Raw genomic sequence first — 18,331 nt, forward strand, 5'->3', positions numbered from 1 at the left:
CTGAGCTGTAATATTGATTTCGTTTTGCATCTACATCAGTCAGGGAAAAATGCAAGTTAAGTTGACAACCATTGCCCCTTCTGTTTCATGACAATTCCCTTACAACTTATACTGCACAGTTTAGGATGACTGCACCTGTCAAGCAATTAATTTCATCCATGTGTCACAGAAAAGCTTTGTTGGGCATTAAAAAAAGTGTATTAGGCTTCAAAGGCATTATGTTGGAAATAAAACATGTTAGGTCTTTAGGGTGTTTCTTTTAATAAATTACTGAAGGCATTAAAAAAATATTACCATAGGCAGCCGCCCAAGCAACAGGAACAAAAGTCTTGTTAACTGTGGCATCTTCCATTTGAGAATCCTGTATGGCAGGGGCCTCCTCCTCTCCCACAATGACTTCCATGTAAACTTCATCTGCAATCTCTGCACAGTCTAATGAGAGACAGATTAGTTAAATTCCAAATCTACTAAACAGCAATGTCTGACCAGAAATGATGTTCACACAAAATAAGTGCAATCTTAATAATAAGAGTTATGTGTGAACAAAATGCATTATATTAAACTTTAAAATACTGGCATATGTTTTCTATTACATAGGCTTCATAAGTATGTACAGCACCATGATATGAAGTATACTTTTAAGTTTGCTCAGAGTTTAAACAATGAGTGGATGTATACACAGAAGGTGCAGCATTGTTCGTTGTGTCTTGTACTATATCCATTACACAGGCAATAAAATACTCAATGATATTTCACCTTGTTTGTGCAATCAAGAATTTCTGAAAAATCTTAACAGACCAGCATTATATAAGCAGACAGGACTGTTGGCTGCTATGGTCCTAAATTGCAATAACTTTGAGAATGTACTGTACTTTAAAATCCGTATCAATCACATTTTTACTCATTTTCATAAAAACTACAGATAACAAAACTTTTACTTTGAAAAAAAATTGCCTTTGTATGTTTCACACCAATTTAGAATATGTTGTTTTTTAACATTTGTGAAACAAAGATGACTTTAATGTCTATAAACCCCCAAAGGTCACATGAAAAGAGAATTTCCCCTCTGGGATTAAAAAAGTATATTGAATCAAAATCAAACCAAAAATGAAATGTAACTATAAACATGCATGAACAAGTACCTGCAGAATACAGAATCTACAATTTACCCACCTTCATGAATCACATCACCATTTAAAGCTAATTAGGGTCACATTTCCCAATAACAAGTACCTGAGAAGTCAAGAGAATTCAAAAAACGGACAGATGCTAAGAACAGCTTAGCAAAGTGAGGTCAGTGAATGGGCTGATGTGTTAAGACCGTGGAAGTAAAATATGAATTGCTGCTTTGGCAATGTTTGTTTCTGAGGTCTTTAGAATTTGGCCTTAACAAGGAGCTAACCATTGACTGAATGAAAGGGTACCTCTTACAGAAGATAATATATACTGTATATAGCTTAATACTTACTGATATCTTCATCTTCCTGAGATGAGTCTTTTACTGCCATGTATACCATTTTTTCTCTTTGAAGTCTGCCGACACCTGCTGGTTCTAGCACTGCATGACCATTGTGGAAATCACTCTCTGATACTACCTCTGTTCCACCTTCATAAAATCATAATGGATGTTAGGCCACACTTTGCATTACAAATGCAAAGAAAGATTTTAAATGTAATTTATATTTTACAACATTTTTAAATAAATACCAATTTCCACATCATCTTCTGCCTCAGCTTTGAAGATGTACACTTTAATGACCTCAGATCCAAAGCCATCTTCTTTTGAACCATCTTCTTGAGTCATCTCAGTGCTAATCTTCAAGGGTGTACTGCCAATGTCAAGTTTCTCACCAACATCATCCACTGTGAAAATTAAGTAAATGAAATTCCAGGAAAAATAATTAATTTCTACAAATGCTATCCTTACACTGCTTCAAGCCTTGTATTTTTGGCATCGCTATAAGAAATAAAAGGAGGGGGTACCATATTTAATGATAATTCATTTCTTACTCTGTTGATTTTAGATAAACTGAAGTAGAATTTTGACGATAATATATTTATAATATGCTACTTTGAAAGAAATAAAAAAGAGAGACCCACACTCACAAGAGATCATGAGATAATCCTCAGAAGTGCTTTTACCATCCTCATCATCCTCAGTTTTGATAGTAACAGTGGAAGCTGGCACCCCTTCATGTGTCTGAATAACAGTTTCTGAATCTGAATTTGTCACCATTATTTCTTCAGAGACCATATCAGGATCATGTACCACATGGTGACTTAAATGTCCATCTTCATGGTGAGATACCAAATCAGCCACAAATACCTGGTCGGGGACTCTAACAGATTCAGCAATAAGGTCTGTAGCCAACACATGGTGATCAGCATCCAGGGTTTCTTCTATAGCCACTTCTGCTTCAAGTACAGAGTCTGAGACAATCACTCCTTCAGCAGTCACAACATCATGTTCAATATCTGGCCCCTCAATAACCTCTGCCTCTAATCCATGCTCTAGAGTAATCTCTTCATCAGTAACCACATCGGAAACAAGCACTGCTTCTGGTACTGACACTACTATGTGGTCTCCATCAATATGTGCCATGCCACCCATACCAGCCACTAAAAAAAAGTAGAAAAATTAAATATTAGTTAAAACACCTGTATACATGTCTGCATAAGAAATAAATGACCAGGAACATACACTTTACTGAAACCTTGTCTTCTTGATAAGGAAAATGTTTATACCACAGGCCACTATATTAAAAAGGTTAACAACGCAGGACTATTCTTTTTCTTAAAACAACTAGAAGATATATGACATGAATGGTACACTATTAAGTACAAATCATCTTAACTAAGACATATAAATACATGCAGCCTCCATTATAAGCTGTTTGCTTTATGCTCTATAAAGCACACACAATTCTACATATATACTATAACATCCCCTAAAAAAGGGTCAATTAGCTAGGTTTTTAGAATTACTTTTATTATAAAATAATTATTCATATCCTGAATAAGAACAAATCACCTGCTCACTTTCAACTTCAAATATCAATTCAAATCACATTTTAAAAATTCAGAAAAAATATTCTATAAGAAAATAAACTATTTCTTGTATACAACTCAGTAATGTGAGTAAAATATAAAGCAAGTGAATATATCACTGGAATATGGAAGGATTTAATAAAAAGAGAGGTGCTCTATTTAATGTAACATTGTTATAATACCATTTCAAAGCACAAGCTAAATGCTTATATGTTTCTTTAAGCACAGTAAAATAAATGGCACGCGTTACAGCTGCAAAAGACATTTGGCACTAGAGTTCAATATTAAATATAGGATGCTACATCCAAATTAGGGTTCAGCTGTGGTCTGTTTAAAATCATAACAATATAATAGCTAAGTATGATTTTTGTCAATCATAAAGAGGAACTTTTAAATGTGTGAAATGTGTAATTCTTCGATGAATTTCACTTTATTTTTTAACAAGCTGACCAGAGTGCTACTGCTACATTTCAATATCTCAAAATATCTTTTTACTTTTATTCTTACATCTGAGATATTACTTAAAAAATAATGGCATACTGCAAATATTTATAATCGTGTTGTAAAATCTTCAACTCCCAGCAGTCCCTACAGACGATGTGACTGGATGCCTGCTGGGTTTTAGAACGCTACAACTGAAGAAGGAAAAAAAAAATTGGGTAATTAAATCTGTATTAGCTTATTTTTGGTGTAACTTAATTTTCATAAGCAAAAGGAAGAACCCCTTATTTTTCTCATAAGAACCAAACCAGCAATAGTTAAGTTTTCAGAGTGCAAAAATATAAACCCAAGGACACATCAATCTGGACAAAGCAGTAACAAATGAAACAAAAGAAACAGGAAAAACGTTGCAGGCAACTTTAAATGGGATCAATGAAATCTGAGGTAATTAGGAAATAATTTGTACTAAAAATATTGTGTAAAAGCAAATACCACAAAATTTGTAATGCATATTTTAGAAAGTTCAACCTTATTTCTGTATTCTGTTAACAGCTAAAAATTCACAGCAAATTGAAGAATTTTGCTAATCTCCCAAAACATGGTTTTAATTTGACATCTTTATTCTTAACTTCCTTAGGTCTACAGGACGGCAGGAAGACCAGCTACCTTATTTGTGATGGACACGGTGGTACTAACCAAAAAACAGGAGACAGATCTGAAGGTGGGAGAGTTAAAGATGCCAAGATTTGCACTGGGTGTGACGAGGATGGATAGGATTAGGAACGAGTACATTAGAGGATCAGCTCAGGTTGGACGGTTTGGAGAAAAGTCAGTGAGGCGAGATTGCTTTGGTTTCGCCATGTGCAGAGGAGAGATGTTGGGTAAACTGGGACAAGGATGCTAAGGATAGAGCTGCCAGGCAAGAGGAAGGCCTAAAATAATGTTTTAGGATGTGGTGAGAGAGGACATGCAGGTGATGGGTGCAACAGATGATCCGCTGTGGCATCCCCCAACGGGAGCAGCTGAAAGAAGAAGATTCTTAACTTCCTTGCACACAATATACATTAAACTAAATAGGGCAATTTAAATAAGTATTACATGCTGATATTGATTTTGTTCAAGTTTTAACGTCATTAGTCAATTGTAGTCTAATAACTATGGAGCACCTTTCATCTTGTACAGATGAATTTGAAGGGAATAAAAGTTTAAAATTGTCAAGAATAAAATCATTCTTGACAGGTTGTAGAAATCCATCTGCATCTGTAAAATGTTTCTAAAGGCTGTTAACTTTATCATATAATCATGCAATTGGACATTATAACATTAAAACACAATACATTTATCACTGGAGAACCTGAACTTTACGAAAAAAGTCGTATTGTCTTTGTTTTGCAAATGTGTCAATCTGTTTACCTGGGAGTTAGGTGTCTGGAATTGTATGTGGCGAATAATATATAGATATGTAGAAAACATACATTTCATGTGTCTTCCATGTCTACAACGATCTGGATAAATGTAGGATGACAGAAAATGAGAGGCAAGAAATGTTGAACATATAACTAAAACAAACTTTTTTCATGTTATAGTAAAAATTGATAAAATTTTGATATCAAATATATAATGTGTGAAGACAAAGTTCAAATATTTGCTACTTGTAAAAGATAGCATTTTTTTTTTAATCAGTTTTATTCTCTCAGTCATGTTTCACGTGGTACATAGAACTTGCCTCTCCCCCCTGCATTGATGGTGTTTAATCTCTATTCATTTCACAAGAGCAGCGATGACCACAGTTGGTGCTGTGTTAGATGCCTGGTTAGAACGATTTGTTGTACCGGCAATCAAAGATATGGTGACCGCTATCAGACTATCATGAAGCATTTGCGCTTTGACAACAAACACACCCATGCAGAACGTGTGAAAAACGACAGATTTGCATGTACATGTACAGTGATATTCCTTATTTAGGAAAAGATCCCAGTCGTCCCATGGGAGACAGACTTTCCGAGACTGTGGTCATAAAGCCATTTCTGGGCAAAGGCAGAACCGTAACAACAGACAACTTCTTCATGTCGCTTTCACTGGCTAATAACCTGCTGCACTGCAACACAATTCTGCTTGGCACCATAAATAAGGATAAAATGGTAAAATCAAAGAAAATTTAAATTTCATGACAGGCCTGGTAGCAGGTTCATGCATGAAGAATAAAATCAATACAGCTCTGAATAAACGCAAGAAATATTATTTTTGAATGGCCAAGAATTAATAAACTGACGGTTGCCAAAACACAACTGTACTTGAATGGACATTAATATTATACACTGTGTCACACACGTGCGCATGTGAGGCAGCTAAATGGCTTAAGTAAGGTCAGTTCCGAGACATACCGGTATGTGGCAGAGTGCACTGACTCTTTTTCTCCCTTGCCAGCAGATCATTCACGGGAGATTACACCTGGTCCTCTTGATGTCACTTCTGGGACCATTTAAAAGACGATTTGCAGCCAGGATACCAAATTATACAGGTGGCTAGGGCTGTTCGATATAACAATATATATCGGATGACAATATGAAAACGTCTATCGCTGCACATTACGCTATCGTTTGTTTCGTGGTGTTGCAAAATAAACTGTTTACGGCAATATTTTTTTCATTGTTTTGATGGCCACAACGTGGATGCAGACACACTAGCATGGCTGATGAAGACGAGGCAACACCAGGTAGCTCCACACAGAAGGACCTTGTTCCTAAACGAGGGGCTACCTCTGTAGTATGGAGATGGTTTGGATTTGAAGAGTCTGACACAGACCAGAAAACGGTACTGTGCAAATTATGCTGCAAACCGATCGCTACCACAGACTCCAACACGACAAACCTCTTCTACCACCTCCGCAAAAAGCACGTGAGCGAGCATGCAGAGAGTTTACAACTGAGAGGCAGGCCACGTAGGATATTACAGTTGTAAAGGTACTATTTAAACGAGCATGTTAAAAGCTTGGAAGATTAATTGCTACCAAAACAATTTGCTTAAGGCATAATTTTCCCTGCAGCGTTTGCTGTCAGCGTTAATCTTCTTAAAATTACGTTTACGCCACAACTGCATTAACACGGCAAATCTCCGTTAACGAGTTACCGCGGATCGCCCCGTGCTTGGGGCTGGGCGGCATCAACACGTTAGCGCCGTCCAGTCCACGCGCGGGCGATCAGCTGTAACTCATTAACGGAGATTTGCCACACTACGATGTGCAAATTAACATTTTACTAGAATGTAGCCTAAAAAATATTATATTTAATATTATATATTTAATAGATTTTTGTCGTAAGCCTTATTGCTGCTACAGTTTGAAGTTTGAATGTTTACATTTGGTTTTGACAGTTAATGTTAGACTTGTATTTATTTTGTTTAAAGGGTTTATTGGCCTTATATAGTTTAGTTGTTAGTGCTTTGATCCTTATATATTTAATATATGTTGTGAGAGTTATTGCTGCTACAGTTCACATTTTGTTTATGTCAGGCATTTTATATAGCAGTATTTTATATTGGGCCTTTAGTAATTTGTTTTTGAAAAGTGTTTTATATTTGATACATTAACATTTTATGTTTACATTCTAAGTCAAACATTTGCTCAAATGTTCTAAATAAAAGAACAGAAATAATTACAAGTTGAGTACTTCTCATTTTTGATTTTTTTAATTTAAATGAAAAAAAAAGGAGTGGTGATTATATAAACTATTCACTGAATACAAAGAAAATGTACTATATTGTGATATCGGGATATGAAATGAAATATCGGGATATAAGATTTTGGTCATATCGCACAGCCCTACAGGTGGCTGCCCCAAACCTTGCTATGTCTCATTGTGAGTTTTATGACAACTTTTGTTAAATGTTTTAGCTTGCAGCTACACTATAGCATGCTTGACCACTAAAGCTTCAAGAACACAAATATCAGTGTTTTCACTCTCTCGTTTATAAACTGAGATACCATGATACTGCTCATGTTTTACAGACTTAATAAATGAATGAAATAAGCCATAGACTAATGACAATTTGTGTATCACTGTATGCGATACTTCATCATAACTTGAGTACTTATTCAAAGGTGTTTTCCATGGGAAAATGTGCAGACTCTGAACAAATTTCACTCACAATCACCATGTTAAACTTCATCCAGACAAGATGAAGTTTTCTTTTCTGTGTCGTATACATCTAAAAAAAACCCACAAACTTTTCCATAACAGGCAGCTAATCAGAATTACCAAAAGAGTTGAGCCAAGTTGCAATCAAACTCCACACAGACGCATACACTTGAAAAGTCAAAGGGTAATCTTTCTCCATTGACAGAAAAAATTATTTTGCACTGATAACTGAATCTACTCAGATTGCACCATTTCTCAGTTTGTCAAGGATCACATTGGCATCCAGAGTAACTGAAAGCGAAGTTAAAAATGTGAAGCTTTTGCAGTTAAGTGTACAAATGCAATCTAAAACAGCTTTTAAGTTGCAAATATTACGAAAGCTATATAAAAAGTTTTACTTGTTAATTAGTATATGCTTAAGTGTTTCATATATTCATAGGATACAAAACAATCATTTCTAAAAAGTCTTTTGAGTAAATAGTTTGTTTGTAGACATACCAAAATCCTGCATGATCATAGTGTGTGGCATTTTTGAATCCTGTGATTGCAATTCCAACCCCCCTCCTTGGTCCATGTTCTGCAGATTCCCAGAAACTGGTGAATAGGGGAAAAAAAACTTTTCACATAATATATTTTTACTTAACATTGTTTAACAAAGTACATTTACACCTAAATATTTCAAAACAAAATCACACATACAAGCCAATTATAGATTAAAACAAAGACAAAAATCTACATTGTACTAACGTTGTAAGCAAGACACCAATTTTTATCCATGTCAAATATACATATTTTTGGCTGAGTACCACTTAACTCTAAGAACAAATCCATTAACCTAACCACTGAACATTATAGTGTTTTTTCCTGATAACCTTATTACACATGCTCTATGACTTTAAAGCTCACAACCTCTAAGTTAGGCACTTGCCTAGATATTTCTTCCAAGAATTGTTATATAACAGTATTTGCTTGCATTTTAATCATATCCACCAAGTTGTTATTAGTTTGTGAAGTATGAGCTACATTAAGTGGTGCTGGCACGTGCAAGATGCCAGGAAATAGCAAGCCTGTAACAGCTAACCGGAAATGAGTCCTAGAGTTTATGAACTGCAGTTTAATCTTAGAAAATTAAATCAAGGATCCCTTACCTAAGTGCATCATGTTTGGAGAATATTTGTATAACTAGGTGTACAAGTGCTAAGTCAGGTGGCAAGGTCACTGTAGCTTACTCAACAACAGGTTTGTTTTACAACAAAATTGGACATGCATGGTGGGAAACAAAGACTTTGAATATCACAAATGACATTTTCAAATCCATTTACTTCAATTTAGGATTACAGGAGACTATAGTCTACCTTCAAAGCACTGGGTAAAAGGTGTGAAATTTAAAGTATTATAAACCTAAATAGGTCTACACTTATTTAATTTAATGCAAAACTTTAAATATAACTGGGAAAATCAATAAGCTACTTTTTACCGGCAAAGTTTTTTTTAAACCCCTTGTATGAAAAATTTAAATAACTTTATATTTTCATGTTGCAAATAAAGAATGATTGTAAAATAATTTACCTTCACATTTGATGCAATTTTTGTTGTTAAAACAAGATGCTCAATGCCAGCTTTTCTCAGAGATCAACATGTACCTAGAGAAATTGAAATTTATGTAAATTTATGTATGATTCTGAAATGCAAATTTTAATGTAATAAATCAAAACATATTTTAAACAACCATTTTGGAACATGAACTTTATTTTACCTGGGTAATTGCATCACTTTAAAAGGTCTGTGCAATAAAATGTCTTGTAGTAGTAGTAGTAGTAATAATTTAATTTTCTTCAATTATGAAGATGCACAATAAGTTACAAAAGTAAAATCTACTAAATAAAACCAATTTTGAAGGATAAATACAAGCTAGCTAGCTATAGTATAACAGTGCTACTGGTTAAAAAGGGTCAAATTCCGTTTTCTCTAGGTCACCCAAGTACATCTATGTTGCAAATAGACAAAACCACGCAGAAAAAGCAATCCTTCAATTAAATAATTCCAGATATTCCAATTATCTCTCATGTCCTACAAACATGCATGCAAAGTCAGTTGGAAATTTTAAGCAAAAATTTGTTTCAATTTCCTTATCTGTAAAAAAAAAATAAAAATAAAGTTAAAATTTTAAAGTCTCCAAGGACCTACATTCAGCTTTGTTATTTGGTAACTTCATCCATACACCTACAGTTCATTGTGTAACAAGACATTTAAATGATACAAAAAATTAGGGTTGAAATACTCGTATTATAAAATAAATATTCAAAAATACTCAGAGAGGCTAAAAGTTCGAAGTGCTACTACATCTGTGTTTGAATTCAATGTGCCTTTGTATGCTTCCTTATTATTTTTTGCTTACGGTGCATGGCATGCAGCACTTATGACTAGGGCACAGACAGGCCATCACAAAAACGTGATTTTCTGTGCATGTAAAGCGATATGGTGAAAGGGAAATTTGCAACCAGGTACTTGCCTGTAAAGCATATTTGAAACCCATACAAAGTTGCACACAATTACTTAAACACAAATGTACTTATGTTAGTCGCCACATTCTGCCCCCTCCTCCTGCCCTCTGCTCCACTGTGTGTGTCTTTCTGGTTCTTGGGTACAAAAGATGTGAAGTCAGTACCCACTTATATTTTATACAAGTTGAGGCATGATGGGTTGATTCATGTTTCACAAAGGGAGTTATTGTAATAAATGTTGCACTGTAATAATCCAAGTATTCCCTCCTAAAATTGTTATTTGGCAAACATTTCCATTAATGAGCAAGTGTACAGAGAAGTCTGATTTGGTAACTTTGAAGAGGTGGGAGACGGTGGTCAAAGAACAACATGCACTATTCAACTAAATGGGGTTCTGTTCCCCATTTATAGTTTCAGCACAACTATAACAAATGTGCGGTGCTGTGGTGTCACCCACTGCATTTTGGTCTCAATCTAGGTGGTTCAACAAGTGGTGGGTGCAGCGCATGCTCTCAACCCTCCCTTATAACAAATGTAACCGTAACACCTTTTTCAGTTTCACCATTTTTAGGAATTATGTATGAAGCTGGCCGCCTCCAAAAGACCCATGTTGGTTGAGGTAGCCTTCCTTCCAAAAATATAAAGAAAATCAGAAATTGCTTTTATTTTTCAATATTTTAATGAGAAAGGAAACCAGTTTTTGTTTGTTATGATGAATACTGTGCAGGGCCTTCTACTGCTTTATCCCCCAATAGTGCTATACTATGCCTGAGTGCTATGCTTCATTGGATGGCTTGAAAAGACTAAATTCCCAAGACAAAGGGCCAAGGATGTATGAAAATATTACAATGTACATCTTTATCCTCAATGATGCAGATTTAGCAAGTAAATGATTATTACTAAGTAGCATTAAAAATAAATTATAAGAAGCTGGAATTCAATAAAGATGACTACGTGTTCCCATTGACTCTGAGACAGAGATAACCTATTATATTCTTCTCAACCTCTGCAGCTACCAAGATCTTTTGAAAATCCATATTTCAAAAAAGCAAGATTCAGTGATTAGGTATTTCAACAACAACAGAGAGAACTACCGGTAGTTAGATCTCTTTTGCCTTTGATGCAGCTTTTAAATGTTTCTCTGTCACAATTGCATTAATTTCTTTTACATTTATCCATCTTAGCTGATCCATTGTTCCAAAGTGATTCTGCATCTTCATACTTTCAATGGTTGTGGTTATCATAGCTTAAAATCATAATATGAGAAGTAGTATGCTGCAGGAGCCAGTTAAATATTAATGATTAATTGCTGTATTTTACAGTTTGACCATGCCAACACATGACAATTGCAGTGCTTTGTATTTGTTTGAATAACTGAGTATGTGTATATATACTTTGTTTTTACATAAGTTGATCTCTTATAACAACAATAACTTATGAACCACAATAAGCAATCTCTATCTAATCGGTTGTCTAGACAAACAGATGTTAGAGATAGTGGAGGAGTTGGGTGGAGAAGGATGTGGAGAGTTTGAGACTCATGGTTTATGTATAATTTTTGCCTCCTTTGCTCTGGGTAGACAAAATACACACTTTTTATTAACAACAAGTGCATCTACCAATATTTCTCCTATTGTACACAAACACAATCACAGAAAAAAAAACATCTATGATACTGAAAGTCGAAGGACAGAATAAAACCTGCCCAAATACTAAACTTTAATGATTCAAAAGTCAAAGGGATTAAATACACAAAAAAGCAAAATAAAGGCCAAACTCATCTTGGAAACCTCCAAGTGTTTTATATCAGCATACAAGCAAGCACTGCAGAATTTAGAAGGGATAGGAAGGAGAGTTTTTGCTTTAATGTCCACACCAAAATGCAGGCAGTAAGGATAATAACTCACAAGTCAGTCCACAACTTTTATTTCAACAACCCTGGTCACTATAGAACGTAGAGGCCACTGCATAGCTATAGTGAAACTTTCATGAAACTACTTATACGAATTACATATTAAAGGTTGAGGACAAGTAGCTGGGAAAATCAATTCTGCGTAATACTGCAATATTATGATCAGAATGTACACAAAGAACTAGGTGTTTTGTTTTTTCTTTTTTATAAATTTTACTGGAATTCAGTTTATTTGTGTATAGTGATAGTGCCCTTCACACAGTACAGATTTAGTAGGCTATGACAAATTTACAAGTAAAATACCAATTATAAATACATATTGCACATACATAAATTACAGATTTTGTGAAATACAGTTATACAATAAAATTCTAAACTAACACAAATGGAACCTAAAAATAAATTTCTAGACATGTCAAACTAACACGGTTAATGCCTAAATTATAATATTTTATCAAAATACAATGCACCTAAAACATCTAAGGTTATTCTGTCTTGCACGAATGGAAATGCCTTAACTATTTTTAGGTGTATTCAAAAGCAATGCAAAACGCACCTACTGCAATCATCATGTCTATGTATTCTGCCCAGATGAACCCGATTTTAGGAAATTTCAATATTTATTGTTATAGCTTCACAACAGCATACTGTACAGAGTTTTTAAAGTCTAACGCTCCTATTGAAAAACACACAAATTTGCAAACTTGTCTGCCTCAACATGGAGAAACATCCTGTGCAAGTTCAGTTAGATAAATTTACTGTTTCAAATTTAAAATTTGAGAGATGTCACTCTAGCTTGTTTATTTTGTAAATTTCCTTCTGGATTCTGGATGGAATCACGGAATTAATGCATACAATGGATTTTAGATTTAAAAATGGAAATGTGTGGAATTTAGAGGCTGAAGGGGTGACTGTTTCTAAACTTCTCAATAAATTAAACGATTGAATAATTTGTAGCTCTATCATTCAGATACTATTTTCTAGTTTGTTGTTTTTCAAGCAAACTCAATTCTTGTAGAAATCCAGCCATGCATCTGATTGTGCACGTGTTTCCTGCATGCTTTATCATTAAAGGCACGTGAATTAGCTGGCTGCACGATACAGAAACAAAGAGAGCAGTATCAGATACCCTAACTACGTTGAAAAAACGAAGAAACACAATCTTAACTGCAAAATTGAGGGCACAACAAAATCTCGGTAACTTTTATGAATCTGGACAACTTTTCTGTTGGTTTTTCCAGCATACCATAGTACTCCTTTAAAAATTAACAACAATGTTTCTGGATTTAATAAATGTTTTACCTCGCAGTGACGAGGCATGCAAGGTCCACATTTGACTCTTCTGTTATACACTCTGCACCTACAAACCTGGGCAGATGAGCAGGCTTCTCCTCAGATGCAATGAGTCCTTAAGAGTACGTCTCTTTCCTTTTTTCTGTTTAATTCCCAAATTTAACGTTTTGATGATTATTACGCTTTTGCTTTGTAATTATTTATTTTAAGATATGCAGCAGATTAAGATACAGATGTAATGATGCAAATTTTCAATTTGTAAACATTTAAGAATCATTAGAAATAATTTACATAATTACAATTACTGGTAATGAAGACCAGTACTTTTTGGAAGAGCTACAACTTTTCCACCTTTTCACAGGCAGCACTTCAGTTCCTTCACAACAACCAACTGAATCTTAATGACATTTTAGCAGTGGTTACAGATGATGCATCATACTGTCTGAAAGCATACCAGGAAGTTTAAAAAAGGGATCATGCCTAACAGTGTACATTCAACCTGCTTGTGTCATTTCATCAGTTTGGTGGGAGAGATCTGGCAGCACCATAAATACTTCAGTGAAGCTACATCACTAGTGAAGTGGGTAAAGTGTACCTTCTTCAAGAAGCCGGCCAGGAACCCTTGAGGCAGGAAACACCATGTGGAATAGCTGGGTCGAATCAGTAGGGTACCTCGCTGAACATATTCACCTCTACAAAAAGTTGTTTTTGGCCGAGAACACATCAGCTCAGGCTATAACAAATATCCTAAACACTAAAAGTGAAGTTAACCTTCATCTCAAAAAGATGCATCAAACTAGCAACAGCTCTTACAATTCTGGAGGGCACTCACTGTTCTACTGTAGTCTCAGCATACAGCATCATGGAACATCTGGGTTCCTACCTGATGAATGGAACTACAAAATAAGGTTTAGTTGAGCTAGTGTGCGTTCATTGAAAGGAATGTAATGTGTCATTTCATTTTTATTTATTTTAATTGTAGCTGTTGCTACTTACAGTTAATAAAAAAAGTTAAATGGTGAAAATAAAAACATTCTGAATCAAGGAAAAATAAAATGGTGAAAACTGAAAGAAAAAAAAAACTGATTCCATAGGCCCCTATTATACTGATTTGGATAGAATACAACAACTTGCCCAGCTGTAAGGCCATAATAGATGGATGGATCAAGTGTATGGACATGCATCCTGGCAGCTGTGATTCCCAGCTCTTGTCCCAGTCAGGCAGAAAGAACAATAGATGGGTTGGCAGGACCTTGTTTCAGAGATGGACTGTCCCTCCAATGTGATAAATAGCAATGCACATCTGCCATGACACCAGCTTGGACACCTGCATGGGTGGAAGGACTTGGGACTTCGAAAGAGGAACTGTGCTGTGGTCCTTAGGTGCCACCAGGAGGCACTGCTGGGCGAAGACCTCCCTGTTTTGTGTGTAATCCTGTGGCAACGAAAGTACTCCCTGGTCTGGCAAAGAAAGGTGCCATCTGCCTTGCACTGGGAGAGTAGCTGGCCAACACTCACCTGTTAAGTGGGCAGCAAAAAGAGAAGACAGAGGGGAAAATATTGTGTTGTATTGCATTGCTGTGCAATATTGTGCTCCCGGCAAAAAAGAATGTGTGTTTTAATAAATTTGCTTACTAAGATGACATGTGGCAGCATGTCTGTCTAGGGAAGTAGGTATCTATTAAGAAAGGACATTTTGATACAACAATATTTATGGGCATCCATATCCCTCCCCAACCTCAAATTCTCAAAAATGCCTTGACTGATTTGTGTGAGATTTGGTTATATTGTAGATAAAAACTAAATTAACCAAGCTTGATTTTGTCAATTAATAGTAAGTGAAATGTGGCAGTTTGTTTATACAAATGAAGGCAGCTATACTAGTGATAGGGAAAGTACATTAGAAGCAGCACCGACCAACAAGGTGGATGGACAAGCGAAGGGGGAATTGGGTTAGGGAGACAGGGTGGAGTGGTAAACGAAAAGTTAAGTTTAAATTCAACAGGGGAAATTAAGCCAAGGTCAAGTAAGATGTGGTTAGCAACAGCATTACACAGCTCAGGTGCATATGTATTACTTCACTAGAAGCAAAATTTTAAACGTTAATGATGCTCAATTAACAGATGAACCCCCCTAATCCCCATCTGCCACCCAATCTCAAGAGAGAGGGCATGGACACTGTATATAGTTCATGATATTACTTCTTTTCATCTATTCTCTTCTGTGCTATCCTTGCATCTCTCCAGGATGGAACCACACCTCTTCATAAAAAGTTCTTCACTTGGTTGTTTACATTTCTTTCCTCTACCCAGAAAGGTCACTACAATATATTTAGAGGGAGAAAACCAGACACAGCACTGACATTTATCCCTTCTTTATACAGTGGAGGAAAATGAATATTTAATGTGTCAATATATTTTTCAGTACACATTTTTCCAATGAGGCTATTCACATGAAATTCTCACCAGAACTTGGTACTAACTCAAGAAATCCACAATATAAAGAATTCAGAACATTAACCTCCATAGCGTTAGACCCGAGCATCACTTGGGATATAAAAACAGTGCTAAACGCGTTACTCGGCAACCATATAGATGCATCTCACATAAGCGTTAGGCCCAAGGATTACTCGGGCTGTAAAAGTGCCAAGAGCGTTGGTGCCAGGGCTGCTTGGGAAAGAATATAGGCATGTCTTGCGTAAGCAACAGGACCGAGCGTCACACAGGCAATGGTGCAGGCACATCTTCTCCTAACCTCATAATGGTGTCTCAAAAGAAAAGTTTTTCAGCAACCCATTGATACAAGCAGTGTGCTGTTTAAAAGCTGATCAGTATGGAAAGAAAATCTGCAACGAATCATGCTACTACTGTCCCAACTGTGATATGGGAATGTGTATTTCACCATGCTTCAAGATATACCACACATGACACATTGAAAACCACTGGTATATACTGTCAAACTGTGAGGCGGGCTCACCTAGGGGGGTGCAAAGTAACAAAAAGGGGGGTGTGAAGATGTGAAAAAAGAAAACAAGAATCGAAAATATAAAAAATACATCTATCGAAACCAAAACAAATTAACTTAAACTTAAACTACATTCTGATACCAGAAAAATATACATACTTAGATAAATGTCGATAAAAGTTAAGTAAGTATAATAAAATATGCATCTATGATATATCATTAATTAAAAAATGAACTACCGTAGATCCCGGAATATAAGCCGACTCGGTATATTAGCCGACCCCCTTCTCAACCTACTAAATTACATGTATTTGCCGATGACCGGTATTTAAGCCGACCCCCTTCTCCAAGCAAAATTTTCTAAATTTCCTTAAAAGTGTCTCTTCAGGTATATTTATCATGTTTATCGGCAAGAATTTGAGACTGCCAGCATTTTTGATGGAAACCAGGAAGTGACTGCGGAGAAGTTTGGTAAAATGAAACCTTTGTGTTGAAACTATATATGCAAATACGGTACATTGGCGGGTGGATTTCCGGAGACTCATTATAAATTTAATTAACTTAAATACGCAATACATTGGACCCTTGACTTAAGAACTTAATTTGTTCGCGAAGGCTAACCCATAATGCGTTCCGAACCTCCACTGCAAAACTTACTTAACCTTTTCATAATAAAAAAGGGTTGTGTAATGTGCATAATTTACCAAAACACAAATAATTTTTCTAATGTACTAACCAAAAAGTTATAAAAAGTGCATGGAAGTGATCACTGCGTTCAATCAGTCCACGTGAGCTGCTCTCTTGTGTGATGTTGCGATGTCCACGGCTTTATTTAATGTTAGCTAAGACCCGGCACTTAAAAGTTTCTGGCTGCACTCCGGTTGTAATATGACGAAGCTGCGCGAGCTCACTCTTGAGAATGCAACGTATAGTTGTCCAGGAGAAAAGCAATCTTGCCTGAAATCAATGGCAACCTTTTGTAGGGTCTATCCCCGAGACTTATTACTTGTCATCGCGCAGCAGAGCCTTACTGGAAATTGGAGGCATCTGAATTGAAATGGGAGATCAGATGGTATAAAGGGGATGCAAGGAATACAGCGTGTGTGTTAACTTGTGGATTTTTCTGTGAGTATTTGGTGGCAGCGTGATGAAGTTGCTTCCGCAAGACTGCGTTAGCTGTGGAGCTCAGCTCGGAGCATATTCTTTTCCTACCTTGTCAATTGTGTAATGCGTTTTTTGAACAGGTTTGATGCATGGAAGTGATCACTCGTACTGCGTTCAGTCAGTTCACGTGAACTGCTCTTTTGTGTGATGTTGCGATGTCCACGAATTTATTTAATGTTAGCTAAGACCCAGCACTTAAAAGATTCTCGCTACAGCAATTTTAACTCCGTTACAAAGTGATCCAAAGTCTCGTTTATACCTCATTTCTTCTCATTAAACTTGTATCTCGCGAATAAAGTATTTGCCATTTTTCTTCAGGGCTCTTTGGGAGCTCTTCCTTCTTTTCTACGTACTGCAGTCACAGTCAGTTCATGTGATTACGTGGGAGGCGTGATGATGTCACACGCAGCTCCGCCCCCCACGGTCGTCGACATAAAGTCCATTACAGTATATGGAGAAAAATAAGTTCCAGTTATGACCATAGAATTTCGAAATGAAACCTGCCCAACTTTTGTAAGTAAGCTGTAAGGAATGAGCCTGCCAAATTTCAGCCTTCTACCTACACGGGAAGTTGGAGAATTAGTGATGAGTGAGGGCTTTGCCTTTTATTAGTATAGATATATCTATATCTCTATATCTATATCTATATACATACACACACACACACACACAGATATACACACTAGCAAAATACCCGCGGTTCACAGCGGCGAAGTACTGCCTTAAAATTTTTATTAAGAAGAAAAGTAAACCTTTTTAAACTGAGGGAAAATATACCAATAATTATTTGTTAAGGATCTCTTTGTATGCCGTGTTGTCAGTTCGGCCCCCCAGTTGTAATATGACCAAGCTGTGCGCTGAGCTTACTC

At 36.0% G+C, this 18,331-nt stretch overlaps 1 protein-coding gene across 2 annotated transcripts in view; it reads right to left on the reverse strand.

Annotated features, from left to right (window-relative positions):
- Window positions 1-18,331, reverse strand: part of znf711 (zinc finger protein 711) — a 68,435-nt gene that overhangs the window by 24,263 nt on the left and 25,841 nt on the right. For both annotated transcript variants that reach the window (XM_039765938.1, XM_039765937.1), the window contains exons 2-7: window positions 9,195-9,268; window positions 8,124-8,219; window positions 2,107-2,619; window positions 1,708-1,863; window positions 1,469-1,606; window positions 295-432 (exon numbers count right to left, since the gene is read on the reverse strand). In XM_039765938.1, coding sequence (XP_039621872.1) covers window positions 295-432; window positions 1,469-1,606; window positions 1,708-1,863; window positions 2,107-2,619; window positions 8,124-8,199 — 1,021 coding nt within the window. In that variant the 5' untranslated portion in view covers window positions 8,200-8,219; window positions 9,195-9,268. The remainder of the gene's footprint in view (window positions 1-294; window positions 433-1,468; window positions 1,607-1,707; window positions 1,864-2,106; window positions 2,620-8,123; window positions 8,220-9,194; window positions 9,269-18,331) is intronic.

Source organism: Polypterus senegalus, chromosome 10, assembly GCF_016835505.1.
Source record: "Polypterus senegalus isolate Bchr_013 chromosome 10, ASM1683550v1, whole genome shotgun sequence".
Taxonomy (NCBI): Eukaryota; Metazoa; Chordata; class Cladistia; order Polypteriformes; family Polypteridae; genus Polypterus; species Polypterus senegalus.